General features: G+C 36.2%; 2 protein-coding genes across 3 annotated transcripts in view; both read right to left on the reverse strand.

The window, feature by feature from the left end:
- Positions 1–8,309, reverse strand: part of mapkapk3 (MAPK activated protein kinase 3) — a 26,365-nt gene extending 18,056 nt beyond the window's left edge. Inside the window, exons 1-2 of one of the 2 annotated variants that reach the window (XM_016261210.1) lie at positions 8,188–8,309; positions 7,562–7,858 (exon numbers count right to left, since the gene is read on the reverse strand). In XM_016261210.1, coding sequence (XP_016116696.1) covers positions 7,562–7,858 — 297 coding nt within the window. In that variant the 5' untranslated portion in view covers positions 8,188–8,309. The other variant, XM_016261150.1, reaches the window with a different exon arrangement.
- A 1,744-nt stretch (positions 8,310–10,053) lies between these two features.
- Positions 10,054–18,593, reverse strand: part of dnah1 (dynein, axonemal, heavy chain 1) — a 32,852-nt gene continuing 24,312 nt past the window's right edge. Inside the window, 17 exon segments of the mRNA XM_016267359.1 lie at positions 10,054–10,175; positions 10,329–10,563; positions 10,829–11,035; positions 11,233–11,377; positions 11,646–11,776; positions 12,699–12,869; positions 13,041–13,217; positions 13,422–13,601; positions 15,376–15,534; positions 15,803–15,920; positions 15,983–16,282; positions 16,561–16,865; positions 16,966–17,191; positions 17,297–17,457; positions 17,625–17,774; positions 18,077–18,196; positions 18,318–18,443. Coding sequence (XP_016122845.1) covers positions 10,054–10,175; positions 10,329–10,563; positions 10,829–11,035; positions 11,233–11,377; positions 11,646–11,776; positions 12,699–12,869; positions 13,041–13,217; positions 13,422–13,601; positions 15,376–15,534; positions 15,803–15,920; positions 15,983–16,282; positions 16,561–16,865; positions 16,966–17,191; positions 17,297–17,457; positions 17,625–17,774; positions 18,077–18,196; positions 18,318–18,443 — 3,033 coding nt within the window.

Consider the following 18,593-nt stretch of genomic DNA (forward strand, 5'->3'; position numbering starts at 1 on the left):
TGCAACGCAATGCGTAAAAAGACAGTATAAGTCATTATAATCAGTAATTATGTCCCCACTGGATGCAACAAATGCCTCGTTTGTAATGGGTTTTAATGTTTATGTCTCGTCGCTCCGGCCGGACAGGGCATCACAGTATGGTGAGGGGCATAACATTTCCGTCTTACGCTTGAGGTATTCGGTCAATCACAACGCACTGGATAGCTGGCCAATCAGAGCACACCTCGCTTTTTCAGACCGATGTGCTTTGTAAAAATCGACGAAAAATCGACGCGTTTCAAAAAAGCGGGGCATAGAGGAGAAACAATAATGTACAGTATGTGGAAAATAATGTGTTTTTTTTTTACTTTAAACCGCATAAACACATTTCATTACACCAAATACACAAAATAATGTTCTTTTTAGCAGCATCATATGACCCCTTTAAAGTATTGGGGGGAACCCAAAAATGAAAATTATGTCATCATTTACTCACCCACACATTGTTCCAAATCTGTATGACTTTATGTCTTTCTTCTATTGAACATGAAAAAAAGATATTCTGAAGATTGGTGAGCAAGTGATGTAATACTACATTTCTCCAAATCTGTTCTGAAGAAACATGTAGAAACTCATCTACATCTTGGATGGCCTGAGGGTGAGTAGATTTTCATTTTTGGGAGAACTATTAAAAAAGATATTCTGAAGAATATTCAAAAAGTTTGTCCATTAAATGAAAGTTGGTCATTGACTTTCACTGTATGGACAAAAAAAATTATTAAATAAAATTTTTGTTTATTACTCTCATTGATGTAATTATAAAACTATTTTTGACTTGGATAAAAGCAGTTAAGGCAGATGTCACCACATAAAACAATTACTAGCAAAAAAAAAAAAAAAGTGCTATATCCATCTACACACTAAAAAGTTAAACTCTACTAAAAAGTTTAGCAATTGTTTACATGCAAGCAAACAGTAATGGGCTTCTGGTTTTAATTTCTATCAATTAAAGCCCAGAAGCTGTTTGAACCACTTGCAGAGGCGTAAACTGCATGCAAATTGATTTGGCCCCAACCCACGTTGTCTCTGCAGCTGATAACCAAAAGTTCACAATGTGTGTATGGGGGTGAAAAATAGACGTGTTGCGTTAGCTTTCTGAATAACAGCAGCCGAAAGACAGTTTGAGTCATTTAACAGAGATGCCCATGGGCTGGAGTTTCAAGGACAGTGTTATAAATGACTGGCTGGAGTAACCTTTATAGTTCAGTCCTGATTCAGAGATACAGGAACCACCTACAAAAAAACTGTAGAATCACAGGGAAACAGACGTCAGGAAACTCCTTTTACAACAATAACAGAACAGAAGCTGTGGTTGAAAGAAAACCACGAGAGTATCAGATAACGCACACACACAATAAATCACACGTGCATTGGTTTTGCTGCACAAGCTTTATGGGTAATCTTCTAAAAGGATTAATTTCTAAGGAGCGACAGCATCTACTATTATGAATGTGAGTGCTGTCTGGTGCTAACAAACACATTCACTTACAAAGATGAACACTTATTAGCAGTGTTTTCTAAGAAAAATAAATACTATTATTACTCTTCACATACTTATTAAGGCTAAGTAAACTAGAAGCTAGAAAGATTGTTTAATGATTTTGAAGTCTTTTTTTTTTACTTTAAACCGCATAAACACATTTCATTACACCAAATACACAAAATAATGTTCTTTTTAGCAGCATCATATGACCCCTTTAAAGTATTGGGGGGAACCCAAAAATGAAAATTATGTCATCATTTACTCACCCACACATTGTTCCAAATCTGTATGACTTTATGTCTTTCTTCTATTGAACATGAAAAAAAGATATTCTGAAGAATATTCAAAAAGTTTGTCCATTAAATGAAAGTTGGTCATTGACATGTCTTCACATACTTATTAAGGCTAAGTAAACTAGAAGCTAGAAAGATTGTTTAATGATTTTGAAGTCTCTAATGATCACCAAGGCTCCAGAAAATGCAGCAAATTTAAAAAAATGTTTTATTACAATTTAAAATAACTCTTTTCTACTTTAATAAATGTATTCCTGTGATGCAAAGCTGAATTTTCAGCATCATTACTCCAGACTTCAGTGTCACATGATCCTTCAGAAATCATTCTAATATGCTGATTTGCTGCTCAAGAAACATTTATTATTATTATGTTGAACACAGTTGTGCTGCTTAACATTTTTGTGAAAACTGATATATGTATATATATATCATGCAATTAATTTATTTCATATAAAAAGAAAACCCTAGCATTGTGGCAGAAGATTTTGCACAGACAAGCACCACTCTCGTTTTCTTTAAAAAATGTCAAAATATACAGTAGTTTACATTATGAGAGAAAGCAGATGTGACCATGTGCTGACAAATGAGTCACATCTACTTTTGAGCCAGCTTGTTCAGTTCCACAGCAAGCTACAATGTTCTCAATTAAGGCCAGTAATAATATGTACACTATTGCAAAATTGTATGTACCATGAAAGTAATCAGTTTGCTAAATTCACAGAAACATAAACAGACAATATATGCAACAGGCAGTTCATCAGCACGTCTGCAGGGATTGATTGCAGAATGCATGATGGCTATATTGACCGTTTAAGCTTTATGACTGCATTTAATTTCCTGAGTCTACAGCCACAGAATTTAACAGTCTCAGTTATCTGCGAGACGAGTCTTTAGGCTTCCGACTGGATTCTATTTAGTAAATAACAAGTTATATTCTTTTATGTGAGTCATTAATTTGAAGGAGATGGATGGGTGTCGTTTACAGATACCATCTAATGACACAATGTAATATTTATATAGACAGAAGTATGTTACAAAAACATAAGTTGGTTGGTTGCCATAGAAAATCTTCATTTTAATTACATGTGTATTAAAAAAGATATAATTTATGTTTTGTTCATGTTCGAAAATTCAACAATCCGTCAATTATTCCTTACTTAACTGTACAGTATATATTATGTAGAGAATTCTGTCCTACAAAACATAATTGTCATATAAATTCAGCATTGTAATTCTAAATATATATGTGACCTTGGACCACAAAACCAGTCTTAAGTTGCTGGGGTATATTTGTAGCAATAGGCAAAAATACACTGCATGGGTCAAAATTATCGATTTTTCTTTTAAGATAAAAATCATTAGGATATTAAGTAAAGATCAAGTTCCATGGGGATATTTTGTAAATTTCCTACCATAAATATATCAAAACGTAATATTTGATTAGTAATATGCCTTGCTAAGAACTTAATTTGGACAACTTCAAAGAAGATTTTTTTTGCACCCTCAGATTGCAGATTTTCGAATAGTTTTATCTCAGCCAAATAATGTCCTATCCTAACAAATCTTTGAGTAAAAAAGCTTTCAGATGATGTATCAATCCCAGTTTCAAAAAAATGACCCTCATATCAGGTTTTGTGGTCCAGGGTCACATGTGCAATGCGTAATTCAAAATATAGCTAAAACACCTTCAAAAAAATCAATACGAATATTTACTTTATATTAATATTGTAGACCAACACACTATACAAATTAAACTCAATCAAGGGATCAAGAACCACCACTGCACCAATATTTTTAGTAAAATAAAATCAATTCATTTAGATGTTAAGGGCCTTTTGTTGTTACAGTTAGTGTGCATAATTTAGAATAGTAGTGAGTAAAACCAGAAAGTTTCTGTGACCACAGTTTCCTTAAGAAACCTTACAAAGCCGAGTGGGGAATTACATTTTCTAGAAACCACTATATTTCAGTTTCAGCCCAGAAACGTGTGGGGGTTTTGCATTCTGGTCTGTTTGGTCATTTGAAGTGGCTCAACTTGATTTACTGGAGGTCAGACGTAATCATAACATCTCACGTTTGGTTCTTGGTCAAACAGAGACACACATGAGTGTTTATATTAGTTTCTGTGTTTGTCCAAGTCACGTTTTTTGATAACATGTGAAACATGACACTCTGATCTAAAATAAGACTCTTGTAAAAGACACCACAGTATTACACAGCATTCTGCCCTTAGCTGCTTTATAAAAACTATTCTTATCTCATGTAATCTTATACTCTTTATTGGGTCTGTTGTAAAAAAAAATCACTGAATACTAATGGGATAGAGTTTGAGTTTAATTCATAGCCCAGATTTTCATACGCAAACTGCCACAGCATAAAACTGACCCTCCTAAAAAATGAACTTCTACAGACAAGTTGGCAGCTCTTGCAAATTCGTCATACAGCTCTGTCACACTCTGCTTTCTCTGTTTCTCCCTTAGGGGGAAGCAAATTTCATCCCCCTTGCTTAGAAAACATCAAGCGCCTTCCAGATGAACCTTGCGGCACACTCAGAAATATGCCAGGATTGAAAAAGGCTCAAAGCTGAACAATGGCTGGATCCTGAACGTAGAATCAGTGCGGAAAGATGAACTCAAACACTGAACAGTGAGAGTGGCAGTGCCAGGGCTGTAATATGAACCAGTCGAGCATACGGTAGCTGACAGCACAATGAGAACAGTGAAAGGCCATTGAACAGGGCTTTCACATCTTTTCTTTGACATTTTACCACCACGTTGCTTTATTAAATTATAATAAATACTGTTAAACATGAAACAAGGTTCTGATTTTGTCTTATTCACAGCCTTATTTTTTGTTACAAAAAACATAATTGTCCTAAAAATGATATAATTATTATTATAATTATTTAATATATTAAAAAAATGATTTATGTAATATTTATATAGACAGAAGTATGTTACAAAAACATAAGTTGGTTGGTTGCCATAGAAAATCTTCATTTTAATTACATGTGTATTAAAAAAGATATAATTTATGTTTTGTTCATGTTCGAAAATTCAACAATCCGTCAATTATTCCTTACTTAACTGTACAGTATATATTATGTAGAGAATTCTGTCCTACAAAACATAATTGTCATATAAATTCAGCATTGTAATTCTAAATATATATGTGACCTTGGACCACAAAACCAGTCTTAAGTTGCTGGGGTATATTTGTAGCAATAGGCAAAAATACACTGCATGGGTCAAAATTATCGATTTTTCTTTTAAGCTAAAAATCATTAGGATATTAAGTAAAGATCAAGTTCCATGGGGATATTTTGTAAATTTCCTACCGTAAATATATCAAAACGTAATATTTGATTAGTAATATGCCTTGCTAAGAACTTAATTTGGACAACTTCAAAGAAGATTTTTTTTGCACCCTCAGATTGCAGATTTTCGAATAGTTTTATCTCAGCCAAATAATGTCCTATCCTAACAAATCTTTGAGTAAAAAAGCTTTCAGATGATGTATCAATCCCAGTTTCAAAAAAATGACCCTCATATCAGGTTTTGTGGTCCAGAATGAGAAACAAGAGACCAAAAAATGCAGATGATCTGAAGGCCACTTTCAAAGAAACCTGGGCTTCCAAACCACCTCAGCAGTACCACAAACTGATTACCTCCATGCCACGCTGAATTGAGGCAGTAATGAAAGCAAAAGGAGCCCCTACCAAGTATTGAGTACATGTACAGTAAATGAACATACTTTCCAGAAGGCCAACAATTCACTAAAAATGTTTTTTTTATTGGTCTTGTGAAGTATTCTAATTTGTTGAGATAGTGAATTGGTGGGTTTTTGTTAAATGTGAGCCAAAATCATCACAATTAAAAGAACCAAAGACTTAAACTACTTCAGTCAGTGTGCAATGAATCTATTTAATACACAAGTTTCACAATTTGAGTTGAATTACTGAAATAAATGAACTTTTCCACGACATTGTAATTTATTGAGATGCACCTGTATATCTCAGGGGTTCAATCAGGCAGTAAGATATCTTTTCCTTGTTGGCAGCCGTTCAAGTCCAATATGGGAAATCAAGAGTGAATTAAATGAATTAGATTTAAGGGATGGCTTCTATCCAGCTAAACAGAGTGGATTAAACAGCACCTATTCGTTACACTCAGCCATCAACATGCTACCTAATTAAAAGGCAGCCAAGATGGACAGCTCTGCCCTATTCCTGTTTACCCTGTGATTAAAAAGCAGAGAGGATATTGAGCAATAAATAACTCCTAAATGACTCAGGACAATTGGATTTTCACTGTGGTCCAGCACACTGAGATTCATTTAGGATAGCACAATAAGCATCAAAAGAGCCTCATTTACATTTTCCCATGCCATTTTCATAATAATAGGCAATGCCTCTATCACTCTGAAGAGATATTTGGGATGGTACTGTGTGTCAATTGAGTGTAAGTGAGTCTGTTGTCACATTGGCTCTGTGTGATATTCAAATCCTGACCTTAACTATTACAAGAGACACTGAATGTGTATCTCAGGCCAGCTGCTGTTTAAACCTAGTTAGATATCTTCCACTTAGTTGTAAAACAGAGAGAACAGCTGCAATCCAGACTTGCCAAATCAGATGGCCTGACAAAACTATAAGTGGACAGGGAAGTTTATAAATACTTATTTCAAAAACATTAGCAGACGAATCATTATCTGACAACAGTTTGCCTATCTAAGTTCTTTCTACACTTACAAGTCTATATTTAAAAAATTGGGACCAGTAAATCCAATTAGACTATAGGCTATATATATATATATATATATATTCAGGTTTAATATTAGCATAATATTTTATAATTATAATTTTAGAGAATTTTAGAATTTTACTACTACAATTATTATTTTTCTCTTTAAAAACAGAATTGAGACCAGTAAGTCCAATTAGACTATAGGCAAATTTCCCCAGAAATATTTAAATAAGCATTAATTTATTAAATTGTAATATATATATATTAATATTAAACCTGAATATATATATATATATTCAGGTTTAATATTAGCATAGTATTTTATAATTATATTTTTAGAGTTTTTAGTGTTTCCAAGCGCCATCGGGAACAGGGATTTACTGTCCAGTATAATCCAGCTGGATCAGAGGAACTCTATATGCACATAAAGAGAAAATTATAATTGTAGTAGTAAAACACTAAAAACTCTAAAAATATAATTATAAAATACTATGCTAATATTAAACCTGAATATATATATATATATTCAGGTTTAATATTAGCATAGTATTTTATAATTATATTTTTAGAGTTTTTAGTGTTTTACTACTACAATTATAATTTTCTCTTTATGTGCATATAGAGTTCCTCTGATCCAGCTGGATTATACTGGACAGTAAATCCCTGTTCCCGATGGCGCTTGGGTGACATGTTTCCATTGCACTGCCTGAATGCTGTGTGTCACACCTCATCTCCTTAAAGAGCCAAGTCAGATTGGGTAACCCTTCAACTCAGTTACCCGAACTTCACTTCAGTTTCCAGGAACCTCAACACTGTTTGTCACTCTGGCAGTCACCCTTTACATGAGGTACGGTGCCATGACACACATGCAAACACATAGAGACACTGAAGACAAGCAAATTAACGGTTTTCTGTGACATCAGATGTGAATACCCCCCCCCCCCCCCATGACGCCCCTGTCTCCCTTTATATCCCCATTACAACATGTGTGTGTAATTTACCTTCAGCGCGCACGTTTGTCCGGTTTTCTTGTTATAGCACTCCACCACTTTGCCGTTAACACCCAGACCCAACACTTGACTTGAGACTTTGTAGTCCTCGGTCACGGCATGACGCTTGATTTCCAGCTTGGGATAGACGGGCAGGGGGAACCGAGTGCAGTCGGTGTCTGTGGGCTGGCTCTCTGGGTGAGACGCGGCGCTCTCGGTCGCTTCTGTCTTCTCGCTTTGCGTTTCAGGTTTTGGCTCGGGCTCGGACGCGTCCGCGTTGGCCGTTTGAGACTTTCCATTCTGGAGCATCTTTCAATGCAGGCGAAATTAAGCTATTAGACACTCAACGTGGCTCAAGAATGTCCTTTAAAATCCACAGATAAACTATCCGCGCGCTGAGTGACGCTGCTCCGAAAATACACTGCTGATGAATTCCTGTGTTGACTGACGGTTACAGAATTACAGCACATTTACCAGCACTAGGCCACTTATATTCAGATACATATAAATAATATGCCGATTTCAACATCACCAGGAAGATTATCATAAATAAAGTTGAACAAAAAAATAAAATCCCCTTATTTGTAGGCTAAGGTTTTGTCCATAAGTTATACAAATGAATTCGAAAACAGTGTTACCAAATAATAAAAGTCATATTCACGTTGAGTAGAAAAGGTCCCAGCTGAAAGTGTCAGAAATGAAAAAGAAAGTGTGATTTGTCAAGCGGAGTTCCCGTCATTGACTGTATTGCCGCTGTGTGTGTGTGCGCGCGCGTTCACATGGGGTCAGTAGTGTCTGTTGCAGAAGCGCGAGCTGCTGAACCGCTAGTTTCTTAAAGGAGCCGCGCACGTTTAGAAATGACTTGAGTAAGGCAATATTCCCGTTAGAAATTAGACTAAGACACCGAGACTATGTCTGCCTTATTCAGAATTTTAAGTCATGTAAACACCAAAAAACATATAGAGTGTAAAATAATTTTCATTTATGTCTGTCTAATTTACTGCAGTGTTATGATTGTATTTATAACTAAACGCTGAAACTATTAAAGGGATAGTTCACCCAAAAATGAAAATTCTGTCATTAATTACTCACCCTCAGGTCTTTCCAAACCCGTAAGACTTTTGTTCATCTTTGGAACACAAATTAAGATATTCTGATGAAATCCAAGTGCTTTGCATAGTAAGGAATGCAACTGACACGTTCAAGGTCCAGAAAGGTAGTACGGAAATCGTTAAAACAGTCCATGTGATATCAGTGGTTCAACCTTAATTTTATAAAGCTACGAGAATACTTTTTTGTACAAAGAAAACACAAAACAATGACTTTATTCAAAAATTTCTTCTCTTCCGTGTCAGTCTTTGATGCAAGTTCATGACAGTACCCCAAAAATGAAAATTCTGTCATTAATTACTCACCCTCAGGTCTTTCCAAACCCGTAAGACTTTTGTTCATCTTTGGAACACAAATTAAGATATTCTGATGAAATCCAAGTGCTTTGCATAGTAAGGAATGCAACTGACACGTTCAAGGTCCAGAAAGGTAGTACGGAAATCGTTAAAACAGTCCATGTGATATCAGTGGTTCAACCTTAATTTTATAAAGCTACGAGAATACTTTTTTGTACAAAGAAAACACAAAACAATGACTTTATTCAAAAATGTCTTCTCTTCCGTGTCAGTCTTTGATGCAAGTTCATGACAGTACCAAAGTATTCTCGTAGCTTCATAAAATTAAGGTTGAACCACTGATGTCACATGGACTATTTTAACGATGTCCTTACTACCTTTGTTGGCCTTGAACGTGGTAGTTGTGTTACTGTCTATGGAGGGTCAGAAAGCTATCTTAATTTGTATATTCAAAAATATCTTAATTTGTGTTCCGAAGATGAACGAAGGTCTTACATGTTTGGAAGGACATGAGGACAGACTGAAAACAGAATTTTCATTTTTGGGTAAACTATCCCTTTAAAATCATTTTCATAAAAAAGCTAAAATAACACAAAATATACCTATAAGATGAAACTTACATGTAAATAAAAATGAGAAATGTTGCCTTTGCAACTAACTAAAACTGAAATAAAAAATAAACACTAAATTGTATTTAATAAAAAACTAATGAAAATGACAAAAAATTACAAAACCAAATTACTGAAACATTAAAATTAAAATAAAAGTAAAAAGAAAAGAAAATTCAAATATTAATAAATACTACAATATACTACCATAGTGATATACTAAAATATTAATAAATATGCCATATATATTGCATGATATCATTGCTTGTGGGTGGAGTTCATTTTGTGGTTTGTGTGAGGGCCCCAAGATTTAGTACAACACTGCATCCATGCATAAAACTGTTTTATTACCACATTTAAAAACTTAGTTGTCATCTCTAAACACTGACTGACAGTGTTTACAGTGTAACAGTGTTTTTTCACCAATCTGTATTTTTCCAATGTTGCTTCAAGCTTTTATTTGTGTATGAATAAGGGTGTGTGTATAAGTCTAGTAGTCAAGAGCACAGATCAAGGCCACACCCTGTTTGATCCAGTGCCCTTGGGTACGATCTGTGGGCAGCTCAACTGCAATTACATAGTTAGTTGAGTGCCCGGTGGTTGAGAGAGTTCCTGTGGAAAAAAAACAAAACTTTTCAGATCTCTGTGGTAAAATACAAACCAAATTGTCACATAAATCTCAATGACTCCACAGGATGTACAGTAGTGAAACATTAACAAAAAGTGTGGCAAGTTTCACAAAGAAATGCTCTTCAAATTGCTCACCAGCACGGGTAAGAGTTTTGTAGATAGGACACATGTAGATTCCAGACTGAGGGGGACTGCGGTTGGGAACGGGTACCATCCAGATAACAGCCATCTCTGTGTAGAGCTCTTTGGGACGGGATTCAGTAAGCTGGCCTCTTTCTGAATCCCAGCGTGCCCCTTCAAGATACAGACCGTGGATGAAGCAGCCGATGTCGGGCCTCACAGTCAGCTCTGCTGCTGCTTCCTTCATCACCTAAACGAGGGTTCAAACAGAGGAAATCAAAGAAAACCGCTAAAAATATATTTTTTATTAATTTTACACATCATGCTGTTTAGATATGCACCAGAACATCTTATTCCAATGTTTGACCTTCTCAGGTATGCCATACTTCTCTTAATGGTCTATCAAATATCAAGCTTGCTTTGAGAGCTTAATATGGAAACATAGTTGAGGCTTCAAATTGCATTACACAGAGTTTAATGCAAGAAAGCCTTGCTGTTGAAAGCAAATTACGCACCTTAAAATCAAAAGCAATGGTGTCAATGGAGACCAAAGCACTTCGGGCAAAGTTCTGCAGGGTTCCTGTGAGGAAGGCTTGGGGGAAGAAGAACCCACTGATCCAGAATACAGCAGGAATGCCATCTGAAATCCAGTTCTGCAAAAAGCTAATGCGCTGAACCAGATCGGACACCCAGGAAGCCAGCGGCTTAAGAGATGGATATGCCTTGGAAAATATTAAAAGAAGAATATTATGCCACCCATTCAAATATATCAAATAAGTCTAAGCCCTCAGTAGTCAAAGTGCTAATTCTGATTTCAGTTACACGCACAAGAGTGTTTGCATAGTCAAGACATAACAAAAGCACTCATTCCACAAATTCAGTGCATGTCTTGCATGGTTAACATTTAGGAGAGTCTTGCCTTGGCCTTCCATAGTTCTGGAACAGCGTTGATGAACAGACTGTTAGACATCAGCTCCAGTTCAGATGACATAACCACCAAACCCTTCAAAGCCTTCACCAGATCACTGAGACTCTGGGAAATCACTGATAACAACTTATTATATCTGTGAGAGTGATAGAGAGGTGCATTTTTAGAGTGTTTTTGTAATATACACTATTAAATATACACTATCTGTAAGATTTTTCAATGTTTTTGAAAGAACAGTAATAGCAATACTGTTAAATATTATTACAATTCAAAATAACCATTTTAAAATGTAATTTATCCCTGTGATGGCAAAGCTGAATTTTCAGCATCATTACTCATCATTTTAACATTATTCTTAGATGTGTAGAAAGTAGAACATAATTTTCTTGAAACTGAAAACTTACCTTATAACCTCCTGAACCAAGACCGTGTTCATAGATTCTTCATACATCACTGGGTATTTATTCATGACCTCCTGCACATTAATGAGACTGGGAATCTTCTCCACAATCCCCTCCACAATTTCCTCTATGATCTTAATATGTAGAGGGGAAAAGAGAGTGTGCATTAAAACTAAAATGCATATGCATTTTACTTCACTGGAGTTAAGCACAATCCATAATTGCAGCGTCACAACTACAATCAAAAATTAAATGCATGGCTGATTAAAGTGCTGCACAACCATGTGGTCTTCTACAATTATAGATTATCTGTTTAGGATTGTTTTTAACTACATTTAAGAGGACATTAAAGAGCACAGTCTCATGCAAAACAGTGTGAATAGTTTTTTTCTCGTGTTCACCAAGACTGCAGTTATTTCATTAAAAATACAGAAAAACAGAAATATTGTTGTATTGTAAACATTACATTTTAAAGTAACTATTTATTATTTAAATATATTTTAAAATGCGATTTATTTATTTGATGGCAAAGTTGAACTTTTCAGGAATTTTTGAAAGTTCAAAAGAACAGCATTTTTTAACAATGTAAAAGTCTTCACTGGTTTACATATACATTTAATGCATCCTTGATGTATAAAAATAATTTATAAAAAAAAAAATTCTGACCAATATACATTGGTGTGAAAAAGTGTTGGCCCCCTTCCTGATTTCTTATTTTTTTGCATGTTTGTCACACTTTAATGTTTCAGATCATCAAACAAAATTAAATATTACACAAAGATAATGCAAGTAAATACAAAATGCAGTTTTTAAATGATGATTTCATTTATTAAGGGAAAAAAGCTGTCCAAACCTACGTGGCCCTACGTGAAAAATTAATTGCCCCCTCCTGTTAAATCATGAAAGAACTGCAATTAATCTCATTATTTTACATTATATGCAAAAAATGTAAAAAACAGGAAGGGGGCCAACACTTTTTCACACCACTGTATATTCAATTTATAAACTGGTATATTAAATTCAAATAAATGTATGTAGAATCAATATGACACATACCTCATCTCTGGACTTGCCTCCGCTGGCTGCTGCTCTTGGCTGGAGCTTCACTAAAGTTCCCAGCAGAGCAAATGTCTCATTTTGTGCAAAGCTTATGTTGGCATTGTCATGGAGGCCAAAGATGTCTGGTGAGTCGTTAATTGGTAGGCCACGAAAGTAGGTCAAATAACCCTACAAAAAAATAAATAAATAAATAAATTAGATGTATTGCATGACTCTAAACATAACAGAACACAAGCTAAATTATAAGCCTGTGAAGGGAAACGTTCCTTTTGCACTGATCTGAGATCAGCTTTATTGTTTTTTCATAATATCTGAGGTTAAGAGATATCAGTTCTGGACCTTGACATTGTTCTCAGTGCTGATTTGTCTGTATTCTCCAGAAGGAGAGTAAAGGTGTTCAGGGCCCAGGACAGCGGGGCAGTAGAAACCCTCCAGGATGTTTAGGATGCAACGGCGATCCCAGTTGTCTGTCACACGACCCCCATAGTTTATTTCCCCTGCAGTATACTTCAGAACCTGAACAGTGAGGGAGAGAGAGAGATCAGTAAGATTTGCGAGTGATTTGCTTCCTTTATACAAACATAAATACTACCAAATTTAAAATGGCATATTTATAGTCACCCAATATATGTTTAATCAGCTAAGGATATGCACAAAGCAAGGGAAATACTCTGCAGAGAGACATGAAACTGTGTGTGGCAAGAGAACATCTGGATTTGCCTTATATGGGATGTCCTGATATTCATCCAGGAACATTTTCAGCTGGCTGATGCAGATGTGCAGGTCCCCATCCGTAAACTCATATGGAATGTTAAATCCTAGTGGGCCGAATTTCCTGCGCTCAATAGCATTTCCATGGAAAAGGCACAGAGACAGGAGGAGAGCCTTCAACTCTGCTGTCTGCCAAAAGACATACAGAAAACGATCAAAAGAGAACTATATTTATATATATTTATATATTCATAAATAAGAACGATATCATATTACATATTTACATTTACATACACTAGCATTCATAAATTTAGGGTCAGAATAAGATTTTTTTTTAAAAATTTTATTAAGCAAGGCTGCATTAAAGAGTTAGTTCATTAATTACTCAGCCTCATGTCGTTCAACCCGTAAGACCTATCCAAAATGGCACTAGGGTGATGAGGAGGATACGAATTGTTGAATAAAGTCGTTTTTTTTTTCTTTTGCACACAAAATGTATTCTCGTAGCTTCGTAAAATTACGGTTGAACCCCTGATGTCACATGTATTATTTTACCGATCTCCTTGCTATGTTTCTGGACCTTGATCGCGCAAGGACACTTGCTCTCTATGGGAGGGTCAGAGAGCTCTCGGGATGCATCCAAAATATCTTAATTTGTGTTCCGAAGATGAACAGAGGTCTTACGGGTTTGGAACGACATGAGGGTGAGTAATTAATGACAGAATTTTCATTTTTGGGTGAACTATACCTTTAAACTGACCAAAAGTGGCATTAAAAGCAAAAACATTTCTATTTCAAATAAATGCTGTTCTTTTGAATTCCTATTTATCAAAGGTAAAAGAAAAAAAAAAAAAAAAAGGTTTCTACAAAAACATTTAGCAGCAAAAGTGTTTTCAGTGATAATAGTTTCTTTAACTGCTGAAAATTCAGATTTGCCATCACAGGAATAAATTAAATTTTAAAACAAAAAAGAAAAACAGTTTTTTATTTGTAATAATATTTCACAACTTATTCTTTCATTTTGTTCAATACTCAATATAGCTCACTATATATAATGTTCTTTCTTGTGTTAGGCTATCACAAATATTTTAAATTAAAACTTACCACTGACAGAAACAGTCGGCTCTCGTGCCTTTTACATTTAAATCTTTATTACAAACAGTCCCGCGGGTCTTAAAGAACTTTGTTTTTCTACCTCCACAAGATACAAGTGCATATGTTGCCTTGTTTATCTAAAAGTGCACTTTTCTTTGTTTTAAGCCAAAATTTTGTATTGTGAAATTACTACATTTCCGTGTCAATCCATTTTAATTTTTACCGCGAACAAAGCACTGTCACTTTAATTCAGCACAGCAAAAATAGACATTGCTGCAGACGCATCGCTCCTGGAATGCACTGCCAGACCGTAACCGTGTGCAGTGTGAACGCTCTGATCCATTAACATGGGTGCGGAAAAAAATACACACCGCAAACGGAGTATGTGTGAAACAGGCGTTGGTCTGACTATACATTTATGATATCAGTTTCTGCATATGTTTATCTCTGGATGTTTTGTTAAACAGTCCCGCGGGTCTTAAAGAACTTTGTTTTTCTACCTCCACAAGATACAAGTGCATATGTTGCCTTGTTTATCTAAAAGTGCACTTTTCTTTGTTTTAAGCCAAAATTTTGTATTGTGAAATTACTACACTTCCGTGTCAATCCATTTTAATTTTTACCGCGAACAAAGCACTGTCACTTTAATTCAGCACAGCAAAAATAGACATTGCTGCAGACGCATCGCTCCTGGAACGCACTGCCAGACCGTAACCGTGTGCAGTGTGAACGCTCTGATCCGTTAACATGGGTGCGGGAAAAAATACACACCGCAAACGGAGTATGTGTGAAACAGGCGTTGGTCTGACTATACATTTATGATATCAGTTTCTGCATATGTTTATCTCTGGATGTTTTGTGTTCTGACCTGTCCTTGGCCAAGGGAGATGGCGGTCATCTTCTTTGAAAACTTCATGACCTCTGCAAACTTATAGAGGTCAGCAGCGGGGTCGGTACCAGGAGAAAGCACAAAAATGAGAGCGGTGGAAGGTGACGAATCTTTAAACACCACAGACAGGTCTGATGTCTGAGAGACAAGAGAAACATGGTGGAATGAGAGACATGACAAATCAAAACCAAAAACAGTGAGTCATACAGAAAAACATTATTAGTATGACTCAAAAATATGCAAATACCTGCTACAGGGTGAATTCAAATTAGCCTCTGTTTATTTAACATTCTAATGCGAAGTTCTTACATAAACAGTGTTCCGTTAATATCAAAATGCTATTAGATTGTTAACGCTATTATATGATGATATGAGCACAGCGTATATAGAGCACATGTGTGGGTACCTGTGGCTCGATGAAGTTCTGACCCAGCTGTGAAGCCACAAAGTCCTGCAGTCCGTGAGTGAGCCGGTCAGCTCTCAGACAACGCAGAAACAGAAGCTTCTGAAATGAGTCTAAACCACTGTCCCACTCGCCTGGAAGAGGCTCCCTGTTCACATATGCTTATAAACTTAGAATCTAAACCTGACATGCACTATAACAATACTTACAACCTCTAATAGTATGTACAAGTATGTTTGTGCCTACCTGTGTGGCTGGCTGCTGTCGAATATACTCTTGAATGCAGACTCATGTTTGGAGAAGCTCTCTGGCAGGTTACTGAAGGTGGGCAGGGTGCTCAGTGCCAGTATGTCCTGCCAGGCTCTCATGGAGAGCCAGTTTGGAGCAGGATTTGGAGCCTGATGCTGGGGCCGCCCCCCTGATAACAAATATTGCCACTCAGCCTGTACACACACAGACATTCATACACAAATCAAGATATTTCTTTAGTTTGTTATTATTTCTTCCTCACTACAAACACAGAAAATGATATAACAACACGGTGTTAGTTGTTCATTTGTTTTATCACAGCACAATCAAATAAAGCTGGATTTATAGTGGAAGAAATATTAGCATTATTAAAAGCAGCTTGAGTGATAAAGATCAAAAGAAAATAAAGACAGAATTCACTTAATGAACTTGTTTTAAATATCCTTGTGTGGTCTCTGATAAACTGATAATATATATATATATATAAATTGTATCCTTATCCAGTAAATCACAAATAACTGGAAAAGCTATGGGGCCTTTGAATATTGTTGTGGGTAGTGAAAAATGACCTTTTCAGGTTCTTCAGTGCCAAAGGTCAATAATAGAAGGGCATGTTTTCACCTGCTTTCTTTGAGTTGGCAATGCCACTCATAAAAATCCCCAGGAACCACTCCAGAGAGTACTGGTACATGGGGTCCACATTTGACAGATCTGACACACAGAAGAAGAGGATCTGGGCTCTGACAGCCACTGGGACGTATTCCAGACGTGTGGCGTCAATGTCCCTCTCAGTCGCCTCAGCTGCAGTCACTTTAGCCTAATGGTTTGAAAATGTTAAAAAATCACTGATTTGGTATTAGATTTCTACAGCATTAATAGAAATCAGATTTAGCTCTGCACAACCATTTCTTTCAGACCTGAATTTCTTCGGCTTTGACTTTGGAGGCCGCAAGCACTCTTATCAATTCCTCGTCATCAACAGGGTTTCCCTCTGAAGAGCTCAGTCGGAACAGGATCTGATCTTCTATCTCCTTTAATTCCTGTTTCATTTGTGCATTACTCACAATGAGTTGGTTCTTCGCCTTTTCCAGATCAGGTCTCTCTTCAGCTACGAGACAGCCTAGTAGCTGATCCTCTAGCCCACTGTATGAATACGCACAGAAACCCAACACATGTGAAATCCAGAATCTACCTCTCAACCTAAAAGCCCTCATTATGTTCTTGTCTTAAGAAATTTAAGAGCAGCACCTGGGTGAGAGGGTGAAGTTAATGAGAGTCACTTTAGTAGAGATCTCCGGTGAGTAATGTGGGTTGGGCAGCTTAGTGGTGATGTACATCTTGAAGTCGTCATGATAGTGAATGACAGTGTCTCCGAGTTTTAGAACTACGTTGCCTTCATGGGTATATGTCTGAAGAGCATACACTCAAGAAAGTCAGATTTACACTACAGGCAGCTAAGAAATATTATAACAAAAGTTTCATTGAAATCGTCAAACACTGTTCATATTCATGTGGCTGCTGTAGCACATTTTGAGTTTTATTTTATGATTTATTCACACAAAACAGTGATGTATACCTGTCGTAGGAGCACAGGGTCCAACGCAGGGTCTAGCTCCTCCCCAACATTCTCCAGCAAGCAAGGCTTTCCAAAGCGGATAGCATTTTCTAAACTACGCAGGAAGTCTCGGTCACTCAACTTCATCACAGCTAATGTGTTATCACGCTCCTGTGGAAACAGAACAAAAGCAAAGACCATGAGAAAAGGTAGAAACAAAAACTGCATTGGAGTAAATTATTCAGTACAATGCACACAATACTGTTCAAAAGTTTAGGGTCATTAAGATTTTAGTCCCATCTCATCAGCATTTACTGGAATTTTTTGATCAATTATATGCAGCCTGGTGAGCATAAGAGACTTCTTTCAAAAACATAAAAACTTTTGGACACTAGTGCATGATTTAGCTAGTTAGCTTTGTTATCTAAGGTAAAAAAAATGTTTTTAGTATAATAATTCTGTATAATTATTACCATGTTCTTAATCCACTTGTTGGCCTGTCCCTGCGGATCGATAAACAGAGGCCAGCGCTGAGAGTATTGAGTAATTACTCCGTTCTCCACAGAAAGACTATCCTTGGGCAGCCCTGCAATCTACACACAAAAATCACACACGCAAATAAATAAATACACTTAAAATGTTAATAACTAGCACATTTACATAACAAACAGTATTATGTCTATGCACTGAAGTACTTATGTGTCGGTCTCTAACCTGCCAGGAGCGGATCTTGACTTTGTCTCCCAGTGTGCTGATCAGGTTGGGCCGTTCTGTGTGAGGGACTGCCAGTTCTTTAAAACCTCTGAGCCACTCCTCAGCCATCGCTGAACGATATTCTCCCTGCAGAAATCACACATATTTACATCTACTCTCTCTGTGAATCTCACAATTAAATGTTAAAATGAGATTTTTCTGCATTACAGCAACAAGAAAAGTGCTTATTTGTCAAAAAAATTATCTTTAAAAATCTGAAAAATGTCTTTTTATTTT

This window comes from Sinocyclocheilus grahami, unplaced genomic scaffold (assembly GCF_001515645.1).
Source record: "Sinocyclocheilus grahami isolate Dianchi unplaced genomic scaffold, SAMN03320097.WGS_v1.1 scaffold3.1, whole genome shotgun sequence".
Lineage (NCBI taxonomy): Eukaryota > Metazoa > Chordata > Actinopteri > Cypriniformes > Cyprinidae > Sinocyclocheilus > Sinocyclocheilus grahami.